Genomic DNA, 26,985 nt, shown 5'->3' on the forward strand with positions numbered 1-26,985 from the left:
TCAAAAAGACAATGCTTGCACGCTAACAGTACTACGATAGGTGCAAGCACATTGTCTAAATAGCGTATCTGAACAATTGATTTCAGTATTAAGTTTGAACTTTCAGAGAATGCTTAAAGAGGAAGATCTCCTCACAAAACGACAGTAGCTATGTGTTAATTATATTAAGTTAAAACTTCTAGGACTTGATGAGAGGTATGTTCTACTGACCAAAAGGCGATATGTTAATACTATTGCTACTAGTAGTACTACCGCTATTCAATACTATTACTAGCAATATCAATATTGCTACTGTGACTACTATTACAACTATGCCTAAGGGTATGAAGATGGAATTTTTTTTTTTTTGGGGGGGGAAGGTGAACTGAATCACAAAACGTGGTCTGTATACAGGTTGTCAAAAAGGTGTAACAGTAATATCTTAGCGACAGTTTGGTATGTAAAGTTGAAACTAAGAGGGCTTGTTGTGATTGATGTTCAACTGAACAGACGACAATATTTGTATATTAATGCTACGGCTTCTGCTCATACAAATATTAATGTTACTATTATTACTACTTCTTTTACTACTACTGTCACTAAAACTTAGACTTCTACAATCAATTTTACTTCTACTACTACTAATGCTGCAATTAAAACTAAGGATAGTAAGATGAAACTTAATTTCTGCTCATTTTTGGCTTAATGGAGCTTAATACTTTTCATTGAAATTACCTGTTTTGTGAAAAAAAAATAATTAATAACTAACAAAGGCTAAACTGTATTCTCTTTGAACGTGTATTTTTTATCGGCCGTAATTTGAGGCGACGCTGCGCATGATGAAGGTTCTGTTTCATTCTGAGGTTCGGTTGCGAGATGTACATCGTCTTAAAATTCTAAATATTTTGGCCTTCGATCGCTGTCTTGTTCAAAGCTTTTTCATCTCGTTAACTTCTTGCGAGCAAAATAAAACTTCGAAACAGTTTGTCCAATCTGAGGATAATAATAAAATTTGCATTCGAAAATTCAAGGAGCTCATGAAAAGGGTGAACTAAAGACAACGTTTCAAAGTATGTATTTTATTATTAGTGCCACTGAACAATTTACTTTGGCGTCACTGAAATGGTATTCGAGGGGCCCTCCACTCTCCGTAACCCAGAGTACAACTCAGAGCTCAAATTTTGTTGCCCTCCCTTGGCTCTTCTGGCACATTGACTATATTCACGTCACCCACATCATACTTCGCGCCCTGTATGTCAGCCATTAGTCATGGCTCCAAAAAAGAAAATTTTTGACAAGACCACTTGAAGTAAACAAAGAAAAATTATGAAAAGCATAAGTAGCCCACGTGTCTCTGACCTTCCAATATGCTGCAAGCAGATAAATAAAAAAAATATCTTCTTTTTCTCTAAAAAATAGGATTTATTCCTCAAACAAATTTTGAATAGACTCAAACAAGTTTTGGAATAGACTTTCAGAACAAATTGTGGTCGATAATAGAGGTTTGATTGCATACAGATATGGAAAAAGAATCCCACGTAGTTTGAAAAAAAATTTGACCTTGAACGTGAGAATAAAAAATAGCAGCCGCACTTAAAAAAAGAGAGACGCTCAAGTCTTAAGAGGGTCTGAGGAGTTGGCAACCTCACTCTTATTTCAGGTAATTTCTGTCCAGTATAAATTTTATGTGAAAATTCATTTTGATTTTTGTCCACTTTAGGCTCTATTTATTCTATTGCAGTAACTTTAGCTCATTTAAAATTTGATTTGCTTATTCAACTAAGTTTCTCTTTCTTTTAGGTTTCATTCGATCGTCCATGGCAATTAATGTCAAGTTCAGACTTTACTTGTTATAAGACATCACTTTCGCTAGGTTCTAATGTCTCTTCACTTTTCTTTGAAAAACTCTCTTTTTAGATTTTTTTTTTTAGATCAGATATTATAAGAATCAGAGTCAATACTATAGTGCCGACTAACTAAAGACCGATATGCCTCCTAGGTATTATTTTTTCCTTTTTCTCCGTTATATGTATATAAAACGGTGGTCGTAAAACATTAAAGGTGACACAATTGATCAGAAATTCAAATTTCTAAAAGCATTCAGGTGGAATGAGCCATCGCATTGACCAACATCGACTTTCATGCCCTATTTTGCCCCAGGCATCTCCGACTTTTCTACCCCGCCAAAGTCCACTGCCCATTGGCTTGGCAGTTTCACCAACTCGCACCTCGGCCTAAAGCGGCCCTCCATTGCTTCGATGTGTCCTTATGATTGTAACTCCTTATTTTTATGCTGTATGATTGAAGGCACAAAGAAGGCTTCTTAAAACCCTAATTCTTCTTCCTCCCCTAACGTAAACAACACTGTTTCTTGATTAATATCAACATCAGTTTCCGTCCGATTTCTGGATCAGCATTCATTTACCTCTTTACGTGAAAGTTCGTGATTTAGTCACATGTGTCCAAGATAGCCAAAGATTTGTCAGAAATTGCCAGTGACGAATTTGACATTTTTGAGAAAAGAATTCTTTTTGTTGGTGGGAAGTCATTAAACATCCCCTTACACTTAAGGATTATTTACTGCTATTTAGGAAGTTTGAATAGAGAAGAAGATAATTGAGCCTTAGCAATAGAAGATACTGAAAAATTAATTAGGTTCAAATTAGGGATACCAAACCTCATATGAAGACAAATCAATCATGTTCAGTCAGAGGTACAAATGCAATCTAAAAATTAGGCCAGCCCTATCACAAAATGCAATTCACAGGCCATTTAGAAACATGCAAAAAATTTGAATTCAATATATATGTCTTTATAAAAAAAAAGAATCAGTCAAATGAAGGCAGACAAACAGAGGGCAAACCTGGCTTTGTACGTTTTAGAACAAACTCTAAATCTGTCCACAGAATGTCTTGGAGGAATGACATCGTTTCAATATTTACTTGTGTCAGTTTTCGGTCTGAGAAAGCCCGGCATCAAAGATGTCTTTCGACTAAAAGCAACTAACGGTGTTAGGCCTGTGAATATGAAATTTACTTTCACGTTTTTTTTTGGGATTAGATCTTTTAACCAAGCTATAGTTTTATAAAGACTAATACTACTGAGGCCAGTCGATAAATCCAGAACAAATTTAAGCAATCTTTGAGGGGTTCAAGGCTGTTTTATGAAATTCTTAAACTACAAATTATTGTTCAATCCAATCATGAATCATGGAATCCAATGAAAATTAGTTTCCAAAATAGTTGTGTTCAGGAAACATTTGTTATTTGTGTTTTATTACGTTTTCCACTAGTGTTCACTCTACATTACGACGAAACTGCAACCAAGATTTTCCATGTAGTCTAGCAACTTCCGGAAGCAGTTCTGTTGAGCTTTTTTCTGCAGGGGGTGAATTTTAATTTTGGAATACAGATGTATCCCAGAAACTTAAACAAAACATGATCAGCGATTGATGAGTAGATATATTGTATGCATACATATTCACTTACCACAAATATACCTCAATATTAAGATGATGAAGTCCGTTTTTATAAAGATTCTTATCAATAATTTTAAAGTTATCTAAAAATAATAAATATGTACAATCTCACCCTCTGCACATTCACAGCTACGAGTAGTTTGGACAGGACTGTCTCTACATCGTTTACCACCCCATTCTCCTCGATATGGGTCTGGATTTTTTGCCTTTAATAACAAAAAAATTCATTACGATCATGACAAAAACTTAACAAGATCAAAAGGTGGCATAACTGTCTTCTGAACCTAATGGACTCTGCTTGCCTAATATGGTCACACAACAATTATTTCGAAAAGAGATTTAATGTCTTCTATTTTGGCGCTTGTTTTTGTTGCGTGCATAAAATATTATTACATAGAAATATTTGGTAAGATATTCCATCGCTAAATGAATACATATAATGCAATGAGAAGTCCCATTTGCCAATTAAATCAAGATTAACCATAGAACACAAAGTTAGCTTAGTCTTTCGCAGTAAGGATAGGTTTTGAAAAAATACCTTTTTTGGTGTTTTCATTGGAAAAAAACTGTCCCCCTAGATTTGAAAAGAACTGAAAAGTAAATTATGTCTTCTCCCACCTCTGTATTTTTGTGAATAAAAAAAAAATGACAAAAATGTGCTAAGATTTACGACTGAAATAAGTCTCATTACACACTACACAACCACTACCTGTGGGATATTTATCTCTGCATCAGCATGCTGTACGAAATTTCTGCTGAGAATAGAATAAAGTGAATTTAAACAAAATATGTATATTTTGTCTCAGAATTTAGAAATTTTGTACGCACATATAAGCAGTACCAACCCATTTTTTTTTTCCTTTGTTATCAGTTTTATCATACATCACTAGGAGACCAAGCTTTGCTTGTAAAGGGAATTATAGAAACAAAATCAATATTCAATGTAACCCACCTCAGGAAATATATTGATATACACGAGAAGAATTTATGCGAAACTTTTATAGAATTCATTTTATTAAATATAGATACAAAAGGGAGGATGATTTTCAAGCTCTATGAGAAAATTTTCCTTTCCAATCGGTATCCCTAGCAATTGTTAATTAATTTAAGGTCTCTGCCACAATGATGCCAGAATCGTTCAGATTTTCTGGAAGCTCTTTGTCAAAAACACTCCCAACCACACAGTTTTGCAAGGACAAATCAAAGTTTGACAGAGCCTTAAGTAGAAGAAGATACAACAATATCAGTGACTAAGTGTCATAAAAGTCTGAACAAAACACTAGGAGTACACCGCGTTACCAAAAAGTTTGTATCAATATTTCTGTCACAATAGCAGAAGAATACACAGATTTGTCAGAAAGTGAGGAGTTCATTATACCCATCTTATCCATTAATCCATTATAATACATTTTTCCCAGAACTAAAAATGATCTTAAACAAACAATATTTGCACCAAAAATCAATTCGGAAACCAAAATTGAAGTGCCAACGCATAATTAGAAGTGCGTCAAACAGCTATTCGGCACAGATAAGAGGCCGGAAAAAGTACATAGAATATTGGTCGAAGAGTAATGATAGGACTTGCGTCTTTAAATACTGAATTCATATCTTTTAAGATGTAAGCCTTGCTGTTCATCTAAGCTGCTAGTAAAGTCATAAAGGGCAACCAATCTCTCGCAACAATTCAATGTAAAAAATTGAAACTTAAGGATAGTATATGTCCTTGAATGTAACATTCTATACGTCGAACTATCTAACAGTACAAAGATAGTTTTATGCTCAGCTATCAATTCGTGATTAAGGTATAGTAACCAAATAGTGGATATTCGCTGACTTTTTTTCCTTTGGTTCTATGCTTGTCTGGGTTTATTATTCTCTCAATATGTCCTTATTCTCTATTTCTATTTTAAATGATGAAATGCCTCATTGCTTTTTTCCTCCTGTTTGAGATGAGTGCTCAGTTTGGCTAATTTTTATCCTTTTTTTTCTTTATAAGCTCTAGTAAACTTATCTTATCTCACTGTCTTTGAGAAGTTCATCTGAAACTTCATTAAAGAAATAAAGCAAGTAACGATAATGGCCATGAAAAGTTTTTATTTGCGTATTGTCTAATATAATAATCAAAGCAGGTTATAGAATTTACAGATGGGGCTTTTAGCACGAAAACTCCAATTACCTGATGAACTCCACCAGTTGCAACGTTGTATTTCCAAGTCGAGTGAGCAGTTAACTGCATCGTCCATGGAGACATTCCATGATAGGCATTTCGCAAAGAGATAATGTCGTTTGCGCCCGTGTAAAGACGAGCCATCAGCATGGCCAAATCATTTGCCTCTGAACCACTGTTGACAAAATAAACTACCTAGTGAAGAGCAAAAATAAGAAATAATTTTATTTCACAATTGTGGTGAAGTATTTGATGTTTGAAGCGAAGACTAGATTAATCGATGAAATTATTTTTGAAGCGCCATTTTGGTGGGTGGTTACAATCACAAAATGCAACTGTAAACGTTGAAAACAAACAAAGTTCTCATTCCTCATTTTCTATTTGCTTCATTTACTTGTAACCCTTGAACCACTTATTTTACTCATAGAGATATAAACATTATCCATCATTTTTGGTCGTCCAATGTATTAGATACAAGCCCATATTTTTTCCTCCACTTTCAGGTTAAAATTACGCCAAAGCTTGACGAGAAGAAAACTTCTAGCTCCCTCTGCCATCTTCAATATTAAATAAAAAACGATCTTTTCGACTAAAAGTAAGAAGCTTCATTTTAAGTCTTAATGTTGCTCCTTTCTTTCAATTGAAACGAACTTTTTTATATATATGTGATTCTAATCATTTTCGAATCATACACCGGCTAGACAAGATGTGATGTGAGCTAATGCCCCGATAAATCCCCGACTCCTTGCTGATAAGTTGTATATATTAGTAATTGTAAATAAATTGGTAGCGTAAACATTTACAATTTCTCTTACATCTGATTCCTTATACGTAGTAACCAGTTACTAAAACAATCGAATGCATTTGAAAAAAAAAAGAAAAAAAGTGAATGACAGAAGATCAGCTAGGATACTAGTTTTGAAATTAATAAAGACATAGCATCACAAAAAAATGACAATACTAGAAGGAAGAAACTCCATGGGATTAAAAAAAAGTAAAATTTATGCGACGTTTTTCGCATTAATTTAACTAGCATCCCCTCACCTCAATTCAAATTATTGCGACTAATTTGATTGTATTTTCAACGTTTGCAAAATGAAAATATTAAAGCATTCCTTTTTTCGAAATTAGTGATGGGACTTAAACACACGTAAAGTTTGCAAGAAACTCGAGTACTAAAAATCAACATTTTTACTGCCGCATCTTTGATGCCTTAGAAATATTTCTTTTACAAACAACGGTGTTTTCATAAACGGTAAAAGAAATGGATCAAAACTCCCATTTATCCACTCTCAAGCTATATACATTTGTTTAAACCACTTTCACTAAAGCACAGTAATAACACTTACTCAATAACTTATTAATCTCATTAACTTATAATTACAATTAATTGCAACGAATTCTGTTGAACACGGTCGAGTCAACCTGCAAGTTCACAAATGTCACGTTCAAAAAGTTAATTGGGATTAATTTTTGTACGCTTTGGTGTTCTACAGGCAACTGCAATTATTGAATTGCATTCAATGGCACTTATCAAAACTTACTGAATTAGCTGTTTGATTATTGCGTGTCAGAGCTCAGTACGGGAGTTTCTTCTGTTCTAGACAGATAATTCTTGGTGTATTGATCTACCATGATAAACAACAAATATTCCTGTTAGAAGCCATTGTAGATCTTCTAGTAGTAAACGGTCATTAACCTTCAACATATTACTTGTTTATTTTATTAGGAGGAGGGGGGGGGGGAAATGTATTTTTCAAAATCCCCAGGGAGAGGGTAAATTTGGCATTTTCAATTTTTTCAACGATGATACAAAAAAAAACATTTGTAACACCCAAAGATATCAAAAATGGCGATGAATACCCCACCCCCCAAAAAAAGATTGATAAATTTTAAATCGATTGGCTATCTCAAAATTTTAAAGTCCTATCCCATTCAGTTTTGTGTCACAAAATGGCAAACGTCAATTTCCTGTTGTACAATCTTTTTGCTACGTTTTGACGATATGCATCCATGATCTTTCTTCTGAGAAAAAAAATACAAAAAAAAGGTTCCCTGATATATTAATCCAATGGCGTGATTTTCATCAAGATCATTTTGAACTTGACGAATTCTATGTGTTTAAAATCAGTACAAAAAAACCATTTCTTTTTATTCATCAGTTGTTATGAAATCAGTAGTTTTTAGAATCCGGTTACTTTTAGTCGGTGTCGCTTCTTACTTACATTTCTTTACAACGAACTGTTTGATACGTCACTTGAAAACATGTTGATTTGACAACCTATATCATGTATTCCAGTGGAGAAATATAATACATGAATATTCCTGTAAATAGGAGGGGAGATTAAAGGGTTCCCCCAACAGAATTGCTATGAGCAAGGGTAGACTACCTCCAAAAACAGGTCCTAAGAATTTCCACTAAAATGTGTCCAATTTTCACCAAGAAACATGATTTTTCCACAGCGTTTGACTCTCCATAAAACTACCCTCTCCCTAAATGTTGGACCTACACGCATACTTACTTATCTTACTTCATGTAATTGGCAAGTGTTCATAACATCTAGCTAGTCACTAATCCGGAAAAAAGATCACGCCATGCCATACAACAGGTTCCTGAGCCCAAGCGAGCAATTCTTATTGTGCAATCAGTAGATTTCCTTCCTCCCAAGAGAGTATACTTTTTCTTATTATGGTTGTTATCTGACATGCTTCACTGCTAGTTAATATAATATTTAGCTCCTTCCAAGAAAAATTATCACTGATAAGATGACAAAATTGAATTTTAGAACAATTCTCACTAGACTACCCCTCCTCACAAAACATCAGATACAAGATTGACACTTTTCTAAAAGTAAACAGCAAGCCCAGAATAAACACATTGGTCTTTCTCTTTTAATTGATTTTAAGAATTTTTTCCACAAAACAAGCTTTTCAAAGAAAAGTAGAGAGCTCTATTAAATAAAAGAATAAGCAAATAAAGTCAAATAAACTTCCAAGCGTAAAACTACCACAAACCATTATCAATAAATAAATTAAACTCAAAACTAACATAAATTACAATAAATAGCCGAGTCAAAATCAAAACGAACAAAAATTAACATGAGTAAGGCTGATAACCCCCGTGCCTACTAAAGATTAAATAAAAAAAAACAAGATTATTTTAACTGAAAGTAAGGATCGACATTAAAACCTAAAACGAACAGAAAGGGGCTGCTTCCTCATCAACGCCCCGCTCTTTACACTAAAGTTTGACTCTTTCTCTCAACTCTACTTTTTAAAACAGTAAAAAACTTTAGCATAAAGAGCGGGACGTTGATGAGTAAGCAACCCCTTTCATATACGAAGTAGTTTCTGTTCGTTTTAAGTTTTAACATCGCTCCTTACTTTCAGTTAAAAAAACTCGTTTTTTTATTTCTGAACGTTTTTTAATCAATGCATGTTTTGATGTTGGCTCTCCGCAGAGGAATAATTAAAACGAAATTTGCATACATTTTTTTTTTTTGGCTAAATGGCTTCCTCATAGTTTTGATCGAATGATTTTGAGAAAAAACGGAGTGGGGGAGGAAGCCTAGTTTCCCTCCGATTTTTTTGGCTACTTAAAAAGGCAACTAGAACTTTAAATTTTTTACGAGTGTTTTTATTAGTAAAAGATATACGTAACTTATAAATTAGCTTACGTAACAAACTTTTGTATTCTCCTGTTCTTATTACATATGTGAGGGGGTTCACCCCCTAGTCAGTACCTCGCTCTTTACACTAAAGCTTAAATTTTGTCCCAATTCATTAAGAGTGACCCCTGAATCATAAAAGCCGTAGAATAAATAGTTGAAATTACTAAAAATACTTTAGTGTAAAGAGCGAAGTATTAGGAATAGGTGAGCCCCTCATATTCATAATAATTTCTGTTCGTTTTAAATTTTAATGCTGCTCCTTACTTCCAGTTGAAAAAACTTTTTCATATTTATTTTTTCATTGTTTTTTTTTTAAATGCTAGAAAATCCTCCGCTCCCTTCACGGAAATTTTCTTCCCCCATGACAAATTCCTCGATGAAAAGTTTCCCTAACATATCTCCCTCTTCTCAACCCATCCCCTCAACCAAAAAATCCCCCTGAAAACGTCTGTACACTTCCCAATATATGTACACACTGGTCAAAGTTTGTAACTTGTAGCCCCTCCCACGGGGACTGTAGGGGAGTAAGTGGTCTCCAAAGACATAGTTATAAGGTTTTTCAACTATGTTGAATAAAATGGCTATCTCAAAATTTTGATCTGTTGACTTCGGGAAAATAATTAGCGTGGGAGGGGGCCTAGGTGCCCTCCAATTTTTTTGGTCACTTAAAAAGGGCACTAGAACTTTTCATTTCCGTTGAGCCCTCAAGCAACATTCTAGGACCACTGGGTCAATACGATTACCCCTGGAAAAAAAAACCAAATAAACACGCATCCGTGATCTGCCTTCTGGCAAAAAATACAAAATTCCACATTTTTGTAGATAGGAGCTTGAAACTTCTATAATAAGGTTCTTGATATGCTGAATCTGATGGTGTGATTTTCATTAAGATTCTATGGCTTTTTAGGGGTTGTTTCCCCCTATTTTCTAAAATAAGGCAAATTTTCTCAGGCTCGTAACTTTTGATGGGTAAAACTAAACTTGATGAAACTTGTATATTTAAAATCAGCATTAAAATGCGATTCTTTTGATGTAGCTATTACATATATTGCATTTGATGTAACTTTTGATGTAGCTATATAAAAAATTCCATTTTTTGAGTTTTTGTTACTATTGAGCCGGGTCGCTCCTTACTACAGTTCGTTACCACGAACTGTTTGAACTAAAACATAAATTGTGCTTTACTGAAAAAAAAACAAACAAACCACAATGAAGACAAACAATGACCGTGGATTGTCAGTTTAATTGACATATACTGATATTTATTCCTTAAAGTTCTGATATTTTTTATTTATGAAATTAAGAAAAGTGAAAACATTTCAAACTTGTTTTGTTTTCAGTAAAGCGCAAATTGTGTTCTAGTCTTAAGTAGGCATGGGGTTTTTTACAATACTTGTAGCAGCATTAGTAGTAGTATGTGCATAGCACCTTTGGTTTCTTCAATATCCCCTTTTAACACACGCTGAAAGTTTCAGCTTAATACATACTATCAACCGTTCCTGAAGCTTTTCTGATATGACCGCATGACGACCTGTATGGGCATAGTGTGTTTCGAAATCCATATCTTTCGCCTTAATATCATTAGCTTTAATAGTAGTAGTAGTGGAAGCTCTAGAATTAATTCTAGTAGCATAAGCTATAGTGCAGTAGTAGTAATAGAAGAAGTAATAATAGTGACAGTAGCAGTAGTATGAGCAGAAGCAGTAGCATTAGGATGCAAATATTTTCTATTGGCTATTTCAATATCCCTAAAAAAAGGCTCGTTAGTTTCAACTTCACACACCAAACTGTTCCTAAGGTATTGCTCTTACACCCTTTTGGCAACCTGCATACAGAGGGCATGTTCGGATTCAGTTCATTCCCCCCTAAAAATTTCTTGAAAATTTCACCTTCATGCCCTTAGACATAGTTGTAATAGTAGTTACAGTAGCAGTAAGTATTAAATAGCAGTAGTACTACTAGCAGCAGTAGTACTACTAGCAGCAGTAGTATTAACCTATTTCCTTTTGATCAGTTGAATTGAACATCCCTCTCATCCAGTCCTGGAAGCTTTAACTTAATATAAATAGCCATTGTTGATGTGTCCTTTTGATAACCTGTATGTTCATATGCTTCTTGAAATTTTCATCTCAATGCTCTTAGCCCTTCAAGTAGTTGCAATTGAAGTAGTAGTAGTAAATATAGCAGTAACAGTAATATTAGCAGTAGTGTGCACATATTGCCTTTTGGTAAAAATGTCTTCCTCTTTGAGTATTCTCCAGAAGTTTCAACTTAATAGCCAAATCAATTCTTGAGATACGCTATTTTGACAATGTGCAAGCACATAGCGTCTTTTGATTTAGTTCAAATTTCTCCTTAATACTGTAAATGGAGTAACGTGTTAGTAGTGGTGGTGGTAGTTGTAGTAGTATTGATAGCATGCAAATATGGCCTTTTTGGTCATCTCCCTTATCATTTCATGATTTTCCAAATTAATACACACGATTATTCAAATGTGACAATCCGTATACACATTAATTACTTTGATCTAGCTCAACACTCCCCTCAAAATTCTCTGAAAGGCTCACCTGACCTTTCTAAATAGCATATACTGTGTGCTAACAATGAATGAATTGTCTGACTTACAGCCCACCTCCTTAGGACTGTAGGGAGGTTGACATCCCCAATAATGGAAGTTTCAACGATGCTGAACAAAATAGCTCTCTTAAAACTTCGATCGGATATATTTTAGGGAATGGTAGGCTTGAGGGGGAGGGGCTGACTTCCCTCCTTTCACTTTTGACTCTTAAAAAGGGCACTAAAACTTCCGACTTCCAATCAAATGAGCTCCATCTGATCCAAAGTTTATGAAATTACCCGTTCCATAAAAACTTTAGATGCCCTGGGCATAGATTACAACCCTTGCCCATGGACTCAAGGGGTTTTATTCCACCCCAAAGACATTGTTATACGATTTTTGGACTGTTGGTAACAAAATGATCATCTCACAATTTCAATTGAGTGTGTTTTGGGAAAAAAGGATGTCAGGGAGGGGGGCTAGTTGCTCTTCAGCATGTTTGACTTTTAAAAGGAAACTGGAACTATACATTTCAAATCAAATGAGCCTCTTCTAAAGTTCACACGCCTAAATAATAATTATATTTGATTACTGAAGATATTTTTAAATGCTCTTTGGACTATTGCTTACAAAATGGCTGCCTTTAGTTTTGACTGAATGTGTTTGGTGGAAAGAGGATGTCAGGGAGGGGGGGCTATTTTTCCTCCATCACGTTAGTTTCTTAAAATGGAACTAGGACTACACATATCCAATCAAATGAGACTCCTCTAAAGTTCACAAGATCACCCCTTACATAAAAACTTTATATGCCCTTGGGGCATAACTTGCAACCCTTACCCTCACAATCTAGGGGATTCTGTCCATCCCAAAGGCCTTATTGTATGACCTTCTGGCTATTTTTGAACAAATTGTTATCTGAAATTTCTATCGGATACATTTGTGGAAAACATAACGTAGGGGGGGGGGAAGGGTAGCTACTCCCAACCACTTTGACACTTAAAAAGGGAACTAGAACATTTGATTTCTAATCAAATGAGCCCCCTCCAGGATTTGCTCCAAACCTTTCGACTACGCTAAACAAAATGGGTATCTCAAATTTTTGATTATATTTTTTTTGGGAATTGATGGGCGTGACAGGAGGGGAGGACTTGTTCCTCTCCAATCGTTTTTGACAATTAAAAAAGGCCCTTTCAATTTCCAATCGAATGAGCCTTTTTTGAAGTTTCTATGACAACAAATGGCCATCTCAAAATCTCTATCAGATGTACTTTGGGAAAATACGATGTGTACAGGGGGGGGGGGGGTATCCGCCCTCCAATTTCTGTTAACCTTAAAAAGGATACAAAAACTTTTGGTTACCAATCCAGTTCCCCTCGAGGTTTTTACGACCAGCCTTTGTGTAAAAACCTTATATGGTCCCAGGACATAACTTACAACCTTTGCCCCAAAGGTGGCGGGGGGGGGGGTTCCACCTCAAAGACATAATTTCTGTACCTTATAACTACGCTATCTCAAAATCTTGACTAAATGTTTTTGGGGAAATGGTGAGCGTCTGAGGTGGGTTAGTTCCCCTCCAATAGCTTTTGATGAGTATTAAAAGGGGCTTTAGGCCATTCAATCTTCAATAGAATGTGTCTTTTTCGAAGTTTCTACGACAACAAATGGTCACCTCAAAATTTCTATAAGTTGCATTTCAAGAAAAAATGAGGTTTGGGGGGGGGGGTATCTACCCTCCGATCGCTCTGAATCTTAAAAAGGACAGTTGAGCTTGTGATTACCAATCCAATGAGCCCCCCCCAAAGCTTATACGATTACCCTTTCTATATAAACCTTATATGCCCCCAGAGCATAACTTACAACCCTTACCCTGAAGACTGTAGAAGTCATTCCAATCACTTTCGACTATTAAAAACGACATTGGCCCTTTCAATTTCCAATCAAAGGAGCCCTTTTTGAAGACTGTACGCCACCTCTTTCGATACGAAGTGCATGTCTAAACAAAAAAATAAATAATGCGTTGTGCTCACATCACTCTTTACTTAGGCAGCACTATTGCGCTGCCTCTGATATTAAAACCAGAAGTAATTTCGCAGCCCTAAAATGCACGCAAACAAGTACAGAATAGTCTTTACCAGAGAGCAAAATCGTTAAATAATACCAGTTGCCTAAGCGAGAATGTCCTATGCAATAAGAAACAAATACATTATCCTACTGATTATGGAATCAAGGATTGCATTTCTTATAGTTAAAAGCCCCTCCTTTAAAAGAGTAAAAAATGCCTTTGTTTTAATCCGGTAAAGCGCATTGTTTCTATTTCAAATTAGGTTCTATAATCACTAATTGCAAAAGCAAACAAGAGACCTTAGTGACACATGTGGTATGAGGTAGAAAGAAAACAAAGCCAGCCAAAGGATGGAATAAACACAATCCCTTTTTTCTTGTCAAGAAGCTGTAATTTAGAAAAAAGTAATTCAAAATTTTTGTTTCAAATGAAGCTAGGTATCAAAAACGGAAAAATCATAATAAAATGCTGTGGCTTTATTTCTGCCACTCTAGCCCAAGAAGTGCACCAAATCGAAAGAAAACCTACAAAGTAAATCACTTTTGAACTTTCTTTTAATCCAGTAAAATAAATACTACGTCGTCTAAGCACCCACGCTCTTATTTTAAAATCCTCAGCAGCAACTTTCTTAAGGAATGGTCCACTTTTACCCTGTATATTTTATAGCATATTCATGAGAGATCATTTTAAAATTACACATTTCTAGACTTAATAAATACAACCGAAAATTAGATTTACGTTACTAAGATAACATAGTGTTTCCGCAGCCTTTGATCGGGTTCACCGACTAAAGTGTTGCGAGAAAGAGCCATCTTGATTTTGTTCCTGTGGCATTGATCAGATGTCGTGGTTGTCAAACCCTCAAACTTTAAAAATGGTATACTTGATATTTTTTTCGTTGAAAAAAAAAAAAAAATGAAACATTCCTTAAAGACGGTCTCAAAAAAAGCCACGTTCATGAAATCAACTTCATTCTCTATTTTTCTGACACCAAACCAATGCTATTAGCTTTAAAATTCACCCTGGATACAAACTAATCCTTGCTTTGCCCAAAACATAAAACTTAATATAATCCATGTGGTAATTTCAAAAATTGCAGCATATACTACCTTAAGTCAGCGAAACCTGGTCGTTTGAAGGGTCGGATGTCCAAAATATCGATGTTCTTTACTACAAATTCCTTCAATTTATTCTGAAGGTCAGGTAAACTAAAAGAGCTAGCACTGATATCATTCGTAATTAAGCAGAAAACGAGCAGCCCATATCGAATATCATCAAATGCAGACACCTACAGTAATTCAGCCAAGTACTACAACGCTATATCAAAGCAACACCTTAAACGTATTATGCTGCCGTAGTGGAGGAAGAGAGTCAGCCGTCAAAGAAAAACCTGGCTATCTACCATCAAGTCCAGTTTGAAGCCGCATGGCAGGTTTAAAAATTATGTCTGAGACAGTGATCAAGACTGTTCGTCAATCTTGAAGCATCGACTGTAGATAGGCTTTACTGTGGCAAAATATGTTACCAGGTCTCAAGCACCACAGCAAGCAGTGATTTTGCAGCTTGATACAAGTACAAATTAGTGAGTACATTTCCCTAAAATGTCGAAACAAATAAGAAGTAGACTAATTAGAAAAAGGATGTAGTTCCACATCCCTGGACCTGGAAAAGCTTTATGATTCCTGCCTACAAGTCACTCTTTGTGGCAGGGGATAAATCTCTCAAACAATGGAGCTTTCAAGTCTGCTAGCGACTATGCTTTAAAGTTCAGGGGTGTAAAATTTACTGATAAGAGTCTCTCCGCCTATAGGTACCCTCCTGCCAAATTTCAGGTGATAAAAAATGATCTTTGAGGGGTCTAGTGCCCACTTTGAGCATAAAATAATACATATAAGAAATTCACGTATGTTTAAATCTAATACAATTTAAATTTGTATGTTTGTGAAATAACGCGTTTCAAAAAGGACACGACAAGTCCACTTTTATGTTAAAACAAGAGCTAAGAGCTCATATGGCACTTGTGACGAGGCCAGAAGAGCCAAGAGCTCATATGGTGTGAGCTCTAACAAAATTCTAAGAATCAATAGATTGATTTAAAAGAAAAATCAGAGGCTTAATGCCGATCGGGATTTAAAATAAGAGCTCTGAGTCACGAGGTCCTTCTAAATATCAAAATTCATTAAGATCCGATCACTCACTCGTAAGTTATAAATACCTCATTTTTTCTAATTTTTCCTCTCCCTTTAGCCCCCCAGATGGTCGAATCTGGGAAAACGACTTTATCAAGTCAATTTGTGCAGCTCCCTGACAGTCAATTTGTGCAGACTTCTGCTTATTTTTCCCACCAAGTTTAATCCCGATCCCTCAACTCTAAGCGTTTTCCATGATTTTAGGTTTCCCCCCAAACTCCCCCCAATGTCACCAGATCCGGTCGGGATTTAAAATAAGAGCTTCGAGACACGATATCCTTCTAAATATCAAATTTCATTGAGATCCGATCACCCGTTTTCCAATTTTTCAGAATTAACCCTTCCCCCTCCAAGTACCCCAAAGAGATCAGATCCGTTCCGGTTATGTCAGTCATGTATCTAGGACTTGTGCTTATTTTCCCACCAAGTTCCATCCCGATCCCTCCACTCTAAGTGTTTTCCAAGATTTTAGGTTTCCCCCTACCAGCTCCCCCCCAATGTCACCAGATCCGGTCAGGATTTAAAATAAGAGCTCTGAGACACGATATCCTTCCAAACATCAAATTTCATTAAGATCTGATCAACCGTTCGTAAGTTAAAAATACTTCATTTTTTTATTTTTTTCGAATTAATTGGGCCCCCACTCCCCCCCCAGGTGGTCAAATCGGGAAAATGACTATTTCTAATTTAATCTGGTCCAGTCCCTGATACGCTTGCCAAATTTCATCGTCCTAGCTTACCTAGAAGTGCCTAAAGTAGCAAAACCGGGACCAACAGACCGACAGAATTTGCGAATGCTATATGTCACTTGGTTAATATCAAGTGCCATAAAAAATGATGGTGAAAGGTGGAGGAGTGTTCGATGGGGCATGATTTATGCTTCAAATCATAAGAATGAAAATCATTGCACAGTTTCGATTTCAACAAGCTGCAACTTGTCTACTTTTCCGCTCAAAAGGTGGAGATTGGAGTGGTGAAGGGACAACAGTTACACTTTAGTTCTCTATCACATGGATTGAAAATTCTTCTGAGATTCTAGCTGACACAAGTTCAAACCTCCCTACAGTTCTGCTGAAGAATCGGTGTTACAAGAGGCAGGGAGGAGTGTTGAAGGGATTAAAGACCCATGTCGTGAGACTGTCAATATCAGACTGAAAATATTTGCGCGGTTCCACTTAAAACAAGGTGCAACAGGTCTACCTTTCTGTTAGTTGGTGAAAAGGGCTGGTTTACTCAAGGTGTCATGGGCCCACTTTGTGCCTAAAATTATACAGATTAGAAATCATTGCAAGGTTTCTAGTTAAAAATAGTGCGGCATGCCTATATTTCCACTTAAAACTTTGAAGAGAAAGGAGTCGAAGCTATTTTACGGTCAAGGGCCTAATTTCATCTGTCAGCTATAAGAATTTAAAATTCTGAACGATTTTGGTTAAAACGGGTTGCGAGTTACCTGCCATTTCGCAATAAAAAAAATGGCAGGGGTAACGCAAGGGCTTCTGTTCTGTTCTCAGATCAAATCAATCAAGAATCATTCCATTACTCCAGATAAAATTAAGATGTAACACGCCTGCTCTTTCGTAAAGAAGTTGGCGATGATATTTGATGGGAATGGAACTACTTTATATATCTACTAGCATAGATCAAAATCTTTGCCTGATTCCGCTTCAAATAAAATGGGACGTGCCTGCTCTATTGCAAAAATTATTGTAGGGAAAGAGAGAATGACTGTTGGAGGGTCCACAACCTCACATTTTGAATCCAACCATACTGACTTTGAGACCACTGAATTATTCTGGTTCAAATAAGGTGCAACAGGCCTACTTTTCCACTAAAAACCTAGTCGAGGGATTGGAGAGTGTTGTTGGGAAGGCATGGCCTTACTTTAGTCCTCCAATTATGCAGACTGAAAATCCTTGTGAAATTTCGGCTCAAACAATGGACAACCAACCTACTTTTCTAATTTAAAAATTGGTTATAAAAGGAGGGATGGAAATATGGAGGGATCACACGCCCATTTTATGGCTCCGATAATTTAAATTGAAAACCTCTCAGCCGTTCTACTACAAACAAGATACAACAAGCCTGCCTTTCTGCAAAAAAAAAAAAAAAAAAAAAAAAAAAAAATGGTTAGGACATAGCAGAAAAGGAGGCTGTATTGGAGGGGTCATTGGCCCACTTTGAGCATGCTCAGAAAACTAACTGAACATTATTACATGATGTGCATGATTACAAAAAAACTTGAGTATACCAACTTTTTTGCTAAATGGTTTAAAGTGACTTTTCTGGGCCTGCGGGTGCTAAAGAAGTCATAAGCTCACTTTATTGCTTCAATCCTAACGAATGAAGTGGCTTTAGTTGCAGGCGGAAGTGGCTCTTCAATTATATGAATTGAAAAGGCCTGCACGACTGTGCTTCAAGCATGGTGCAACATGACTAACATTCTGGTAAACAGTTGGATGTAGGAGATGCAGGAGTGGTGGGCGAGGGCCACTGGTCCACTTTACATCTTAAATCACATAAGTCAAAAATTCTTGTGCTATTCTGGGTTTTAAGCATACCTTTTTGTCAAAAAGTTGGGATAAGTAGGACGGGTGTGGATGGGGAATGGCATATGGATCATGGGTCAACTTTTTGCCTTTATGCAAATAATGTCAGCTCATTTTTGAGCAGAGTTACTATCTTTTTTTCCTTTTTTTTTTGTATGTGTGTGAGCCATGAAAAAGAAATGGTTAATTTCTTCAAATTTTTGAAATGATACATCTCAGGAATCATTTTTTTTTTACAAAAAAACGACAGAAAATTCAGATAGCCTTCTCTGGCATAGACTATAGAACTCCACCTCTGCTCTCATGCTGCCAACTCTGGCTCATACCATCAAAGCAAAGCCCAACAAAAAGCTAAAACCATCTTTTTGAGCCGCAGGCATGGATTACTTGCAGCTTTCCAAAGCGTAATATCAAATCGGTTGCATAAGGAAAAAACAACAGGGCAAAAACTAAGGTATTGAACCCCCAACACAATAGAAACTACTTGTGAATCAGTCAAATCGATAACCTTTCGTTAGCAAATATAAATAGAACACATATCAGCAATATGGAACGAATCTGGTATTTCGGATGAAATAAAGTAATTTTTCGAAGAGCTGTAATACCATCAGCTGTTTACCCAATATCTCTCTAAAATTAACACATAAAATCTTTCAAAAGCCAAAATGCGACGCGACATAAATCCGTCGCACTCGACTTTGAATTGTTTTTCTCTTTTTCTGAACGTATCAGCTGATATATACATCAAAGGATATTTGATTTTCTTTTTCTTTTACCTTCAAATCACCTGGCATTTTTTCAGCCAATTTGGATACATATTCATGAACACTTGGATATAAATAAATGCTAGTAGTATGCCAAAGTTTGTCCATCTGTCTCTTTGCTGCCTCATTTACTCTCCTGAAAAGTGATGTAACAACGATTATCGTTCCTATAAATATATTTCACAAGCATAATTCCTTCATATTCATCACATTTTTGCTGAGGCAAAGATGCCACGTGTCAGATACAGCTAAGACGCAAAAGCATCTATACCGGAACATTATTTTAAGTCCGACATAATACTGAGACGTAATAATAGAATTCCCGTGATTTTATCACAAATCTACCCATTTGTGGACTAACTATAAAGTATGAACAAAAAAACTTAACAAATCAGAGAAGGATAAGTGTGAGTCAAACCAGGAGCATTTTGAAGAAAAAGTTTAGTACGTTTAAAACTCACACCCAAGGCTTTAACCGTCGGCGTATGATGGGGGGGGACTTATTACTTTTAATTGGAAAACCTTTAACAAATTATATATATTTGAATCTACAGAGAAAAAAGAAGCGGCTTTAAGTAAAAAAAAAAGTAGAAGGCGTTTAACTTATACTGCAATTAAAAATACTATTTTTGGTTTGAATGTTTTCATTTTGATCTTTAAATGCTTACTTCCATCAGAGCATTTTACGAATTAGAAAGTTAAAAATAAGTCCTTTAAACTATCCAACAAGGTAGGCTCAACATTTCTGGTTACTAACACCCTCATCAGTAGATATTTTTTCGTACCGCCAAATATTGATCACAGGCCTCTTATTAAATAAAAGATTTTGGTGATTACAACAATAGAACAAAAATTCAAAAGAAAATACGATGTACTGTGTTCTTATTGGTTTTTCTTCAGGCCTTCCTTTATGATGGTAGTGGCTTAAGCTACGATACATGCACATTGATAACTTTGCAGGATCAGAACACATATAAGAACAAACTAATTCAACTTTGATTTGACGTTTTTCATAGCTTTTTGAAAGTGCCCTGAAACATATCCTAAAAGTTTTTATTTGATTCTCTAAGCCATTCCAGGGATATTGCTGATACGCCCTTTTGACAATCTACATGCACAATGTAAGTTTTTATTTGGCTAAAAATCCCCTTCAACATCCCCGGGAAGTTTTACCTTAGTGCCCTTAGCCTTAGTAATAGCAGTAGTTGTAGCGGTAGCAGTAGTAGTGCCAGTAGTAGTAGTAGAAATAGTATGCACATAGTGCCTATTCATTAGGTCAACATTCCCCTCAACACACAATGAAAGTTTCAACTGAATACTCTCAGCTGTTAACATGCTGACATACTCATACTGATATTAGATGTTACTGATGCGCTCTTCCGATAACATGGATGCACAGACTTTTTTTTAGTTAGTTCGACATCCCCTGCGTAATCATTCCCTGCAGGCGTCCTCTTAATACCCTTAGCCTCAGATATAGCTGTGGTCATAGAAGTAGTATTATATGCACATACTCACTTTTGTTTAGTTTAACATCCCCCTCAACATGCCTTGAAAGTGCCAACTTAATACTCTAATACTCATCTCCTTTTAAAGGAGATGTTCCTGACATTTTGCTGATGCGCCGTTTAAACAACCTGCATACGCACAGTGTGTTTTGATTTAGTTCAGCATCTCCTCAACATTCCCTGACGATCTTACCTTAATACCCTTAGCCATTAGTAGCAGTGTAGAAGTAGTAGCAGTAATAGTGACATGAGCATAGCACCTTTTGGTTATTTTAACATCCCCCTAAACGCACCCGACAGTTTCAATTTAATACTCAAAGCCATTCCCAAGATATTGCTTAAACGTCCTTTTGATAACCTATATGCACATAATGTGTTTTGATTTTGTTCACCGTTCCCTGAAAGTTTTACTTTAATACCCTTAGCCTCAGTAGTAGTAGCAGTAGTAACTGCAGTAGTGATAGCATACACATAGATCCTTTTGCTTCGTTCTACATTCCCCTCAACTTGTCCTGAAATGTTCAACTTAATACCCAAGGCCGTTCCTGGGATATTGCTGATAGGTCCTTTTGGCTAACTACATGCACATGGTGTGTTTCAAGGAACAACCCCTCAACAAACCCTGACATTTTCATGTTAATACCCTTAGCCTAAGTGGTAGAATATTAACAGTAGAAATAGTAGTAGAAGTAGTAGTAGTATATACCTAGTGCCTTTTGGCTATTTTGACATCCCCTCAACGTTCCTTGAAAGTTTTAACTTAATGCTCTAAGCCGTTCCTAAGATATCGCTGATACACCGTTTAAACAGGCTGCACACACATTGTGTTTTGTTTTAGTTCGACATATCCCTCAATTTTTCCTAAAAATTCATCTTAATACCCTTAGCCCTAGTAGTAGTAGCAGTATTAGCAGCATTGGTAGTATTAGCATGCACATAGTACAGCCAAAATACTCTATTTCTTTTTAATTTACTTTACTCACTGTCTTGATTAAAAGTTAGTCATTACTGATACATTTCTATATGTTCAACTTAGTTATAACATCCACAAAATAAAATACCAAAGACCAAAGAAACAAAATTCCTGTGTAGATACAATTTAACTTTAAAGTTTAGTACATTTTTGAATATTAGTTTTTGTTTCACACGGTGGTTCTTTAATATCGTTTTTGACATTCTGGCGTTTTTAAGTATTACTTTTTTAAATTAATCGTTTTTTTGTTTTTCAGTGCTGAGAATGGACCACGAATATTGGTCAGAAAAAATTTGTTATTTCTTTGCATATTATTTGTTTTATCCTATTGCCCTTTATTTTTTATTTTAGGTTTTTCTTATTCAGTTCAGATTGGGTTACTGGGTTCAAATCCCCCCACCCCCGCCATAGTATTTTCGTCCGACTCAAAAAAACATAGAAAACTACAAGGAAACATATTTTGGATATGTCTTTAAAAAATTCCCCCCCCCTCCCCCAAGCAAAAATCCTGGATACACTCTAGGCTTTAAGACTGCCCAAAAAGACGTTTTTGTTTTACCTAATATGTAAAACATATTGATAGCACATAGCACTACTTGCAGCTTAAATTTAGGATAGCATATGTTGCTCTCTTAAACTTTCATTTCTTTACTTACGGATGACAATGTCCAACGCTGACAGTAACAATGCCACCAAATAAATCAAGGTATCGCTTGTTGTTTTGGTCAAATAGCCATTGCATATAACCCTACAAAATCGACTGCGTTAGGAATTTAAGGTAAGAGCTATAGATCCTTAATTCTAGATAGAAATTTCATTTTTAGTCATCAATAGCTTTAAACTGATAATTCCAAGCAGCTCCACTTTAATTCATTAAGCTACTCCATAATTCTAACAGAAAAAAACTTCACATCTTAAAGCCATACTTTCTGTAATGTTTACAGTTTATAAACATCATTGATTACAAGCCACAATTTAAATACTGAAACAGTTTTCTAGGTTAAAATACCAACAACTTGTTCATAGACAATGCAAAAGAATACCATTTTTGTTGATAATAATTTGATTTCCAAAGCGTTTGTTCCATATACAAGGGTCAGCATTGTCACTCCCTGAAAAGAACCGCCTATTGCAATGAAATGAACTGGGTTAATCTAATAGTTAATTCTAGTGAAATTGTGACATTTTCAACAAATTATGAAGTATGATAACAGTCCCTGCTGTGACTGTTCTGACCAGAACTATTCCAACAAGGTTACTCATGTTAATGGCTAACCAAACAACCATTACCTCCCCCCCCCTCATGACTACTCAAACCAGTAATCACTTATAGTAATCAATAGGCCTACTAACTGATACTATTAGCAGAACAAGTTAGATAACACTACTATTATTGATATATATATATATATATATATATATATATATATATATATATATATATATATATATATATATATATATATATATATATATATATATATATATATATAAACTGAGTAAATTAAAAACGAACAAAAAAATTGTATCTAAAGATGAAGTTTTAACATGAAGAGTAAAGATCAAATTTAAAACTTAAACTAAACCAACTATTATTTCCATCAATATGTTTAGTTTTTAATAAACCACAAATGGCAGGGAATCTGAGAAATTGCAAACCCATCCTTGCACAATGTGTTTCTGTTGATTGAAGCTTGGTTCTTTTGTTTATTGCAATTTGTGTTTGTTTTAGGTTTCCCAGCTTTGTTATAAGTAATGTTAAGTATAATAATGATTTTAGGTTTTATGTTTTACTTAAGCCAATTTCTGGCAGTTCAATTTTAATGTTACTCTTTGCTTTCTATGAAAAAAACCTTTTGTCAATTTAATCTATAGGGAAAAAAGAACACGAGTGTCTGAGACACCTAATCACAGCCAAATGTTTAATAAAAGCCTTGAAATGAAAAAACTTTCACAACACATATTTTACACATTTAAATATATATAACACCAACCATATTTTAAACAAATGTTTGTGTGTCTGAAGAATTTTTGTTTAAATATTAAAACTTTGGGAAAACGAAATTCATCTAATAAACCACAACACACATACCTGATGAATAAGCACAGGTTGCTTATAAAAGGTAACCAAAGATGGCGTTAAATTTCGCTTCCTGACATTCAAAACATCTTCATATGTAGGACCCTAAAAAAAGTCATATTTAAATAAAATCAACCAAGTCTTGAAATAGGTTTGCAAAATATAACATAGAAGGGTAATTTTGTCTTTCTTATGCAACTTTCTAATTATAATTATAAAGACAAATTATCTTATTTAACTTTTTTTTTAAAATGTGTTTTGAGGCCTGTCTTTTTTACTCAGGAATCATGCTGGAAGGATTCAGATTATAACAGCCAAGGCAATTTTACAAGGTGATAATCTCTCAAGTCAAATAGTAATACATAGAGCAACACTAAATCATGTCTATATATAGTTCTAATTATATCAAAGGGTAGTTTCATACAAAGGGGCAGGGTTAAATCCCTACCAGATTGGTTTGAAGGGCCAATGTTACAAACAATTGGACATTTTCAGGAAACTACCATGCTACCTCCCCTTCTCCCAAAAACAGCCTTATTGAATGGACTTCCATCAGAAACAGTTGCAACTATCACAGTCCAGTCTTCCAAAAGTAGTTTAGCCTCTACAGATTTCCACACTAGGTCTTATCACAATCCATTTTGAGAATATTTTTTATTTTTTTTGTATTAGTTGCTTTGAGACCTGTATGCTTTCATAGTATGTTATTTTTCATAGATTTGTATATGTATATTATGTTGTCAGCATTGTCATAATTTTTTTTTTTTTATAATGTTTAGTGTGACAAGCTTGATAAAGCTTACATAATTTGGTATTAATAAATAAATAAATAAACAGGGTGACACAGGAACATGTGCCTCCTTCCCAGTAATTCAAAGGCTGTACTAATTACAGAAGAATATGGGCAAAATACAACAATTAGAGATCCAAATTCCTTTGGTGTCCCTATCCCCTCCAAAAAAAAAAAATTTTGTATACATCCCTCTCAAAAGAGATTGGAGGGCAAGCATCCCTCCTCCTAAGCCCATTCATTTTCCAAACACATCCAGTTAAAATTTTGAGACAGCCATTTTGCTCAGCATAGTAGAACAGTCCAGTAACTATGTCTCTAAAGATATTGAGTATATCAGTCACCCACAATTATGTAATTACCCCATTATGCTTTAAACCTGTTCCTTTGAAACTAAATCAAAAGGTACTTTGTGTATCGTTGCCAATAAGACACTTCAGAAATATATCAAGAACAACTGGGGATATTAAATCAAATTTTTGGGGCTACTACTATTACTACTTCTGTTCAAACAATTTAAATAACTCAAAAGAGTGTAAGTGTATCAATGTTATAAAAGAGCATAGATAAAATTTGGGAATTATGTTATGTTTTATTTTTCAGGTCAACTTGAGGATATATAGAATTAAATCAAACAATACTATTTGTGTCAAGATTAACTATTGGTGAAAGAGTTTCTCTAACATACAAGTAGCAAGCCAAGCTACAGATTCTTATAGAAAAAAAAATATAAACATTTTTTCACAAAAAAACTATGTTAATAACAAACAGAAATTAATTTAGAAAGCTTTTTCCACTAACAAGTTTTTTAAGGAAAATTAAAGAGCTCTATTAAGCCAAAACTGGGCAGAAGTGAAGTCAAATAATCTTCTGAGCATAAAACTATCACAAATGACCATCAATAAATAAATGAAACCCAAAAAAAAGCAGAAATTACAATAAATAACCAAGTCAAACTTAAGAAAAGCAAAAATTAAGATGGGTAGGACTGACCATCTCTATGCCTTCTCAAGACCAGAACATAACTTGCACTTTACTGAAAACAAAATATATTTTAAATGTTCTCATATTTTCCTACTTAATAAATACAAATACTAAAACTTAAAGGAATGAATAGCAGTATATGTATAATAAAGTGACAATCCATAGTCATTTGTGATTTTTTCAGTAAAGTGAAAATTACTCCTACTCCTAAATCAGCCCTACTCCTGATTATTTTTTGCTTGTTTTGAGTTTGACTTAGTTATTTATTATAAGTTCTGTTTCTTTTGGGTTTCATTTATCTACTGATGGTGATTTGTGGTAATTTTATGCTTGGAAGATTATTTGATTATGTTTTTGGTAATTTTTTGATTTAATAGAGCTCTTTATTTTCTCTAAAAAACTTGTATATAAATTTTTTTTTCTTAATTAATTTAAACAAAAGGCCAAAAATTTAAACAGCATGAAATAAAACAGCAAACATTACAAATTTTTCCTTTCCATGAGGTTTTTGATAATACTTCCATGAGGTCTCAGTTGCATCTTAACAAGAAAAGCATGCAAGTAGGGACCTGATCATTATAAGCAAAATTGAAATTATTTTAGTAGTTAACTAGGTTTAAACTCAAATAATTCATGTACAGGTCTTTTCTCCTCTCTATTAAGCATAAAGCCCATAAAAGTTACAATTTCCAAACCCAACCACTTTCCAAAGTGAAAAAACTAAAAACTAGAATTTACTTTTGCTACATTTGGAAAGAGCTCTGAATTGGGAAAACAAACAGCATTTTCCTTTTCTATGGCCATCTGATTTCTATCCTAAAAGGATGTCTGGCTTTACTTTAACCCATCCAGATTTACCTGGTACACTAGGGGTTTGAAATCCAATGATGGCATTTTTATGGTACTCATTGCTCTTCTCAGGACAAAAGAACTCATCTTTTTGGATTATTCCGCGTTACTTTTGTTTAAAGTTTCTGCCAAAATAAATTAGTCGTGCGCTTGATAGTAAAGTATCTTTCTATAGATGGCGAGGAAACAGTGCGTTCAGTTTTTCAGCAGGGGTCAATGGTGCTTATCCATCTTATGCTAAGTTCACACGCATAGGATTTTGTAAAAATCCTATAGCGAAACCCTTAAAGGTTCGCAAAGAAAAGTGTTCACACGTAAAGAAGCATCTGTATGCATAGGGTAAGCACGTAATTATTGTCGAAAATATTTTTGAGGGTGGAATATTTGA

The 26,985-nt window shown here is 34.9% G+C and overlaps 1 protein-coding gene across 1 annotated transcript in view; it reads right to left on the reverse strand.

Moving 5' to 3' along the window:
* The window catches only part of LOC136034635 (alanine--glyoxylate aminotransferase 2, mitochondrial-like), a 76,852-nt gene extending 50,116 nt beyond the window's left edge, over nucleotides 1-26,736 (reverse strand). Inside the window, exons 1-6 of the mRNA XM_065715936.1 lie at nucleotides 26,607-26,736; nucleotides 23,987-24,079; nucleotides 22,551-22,642; nucleotides 19,426-19,549; nucleotides 5,634-5,819; nucleotides 3,570-3,663 (exon numbers count right to left, since the gene is read on the reverse strand). Coding sequence (XP_065572008.1) covers nucleotides 3,570-3,663; nucleotides 5,634-5,819; nucleotides 19,426-19,549; nucleotides 22,551-22,642; nucleotides 23,987-24,079; nucleotides 26,607-26,684 — 667 coding nt within the window. The 5' untranslated portion in view covers nucleotides 26,685-26,736. The remainder of the gene's footprint in view (nucleotides 1-3,569; nucleotides 3,664-5,633; nucleotides 5,820-19,425; nucleotides 19,550-22,550; nucleotides 22,643-23,986; nucleotides 24,080-26,606) is intronic.
* Between the last annotated feature and the right edge of the window lie 249 nt (nucleotides 26,737-26,985).

This window comes from Artemia franciscana, chromosome 13 (genome assembly GCF_032884065.1).
Source record: "Artemia franciscana chromosome 13, ASM3288406v1, whole genome shotgun sequence".
Classification (NCBI taxonomy): Eukaryota; Metazoa; Arthropoda; class Branchiopoda; order Anostraca; family Artemiidae; genus Artemia; species Artemia franciscana.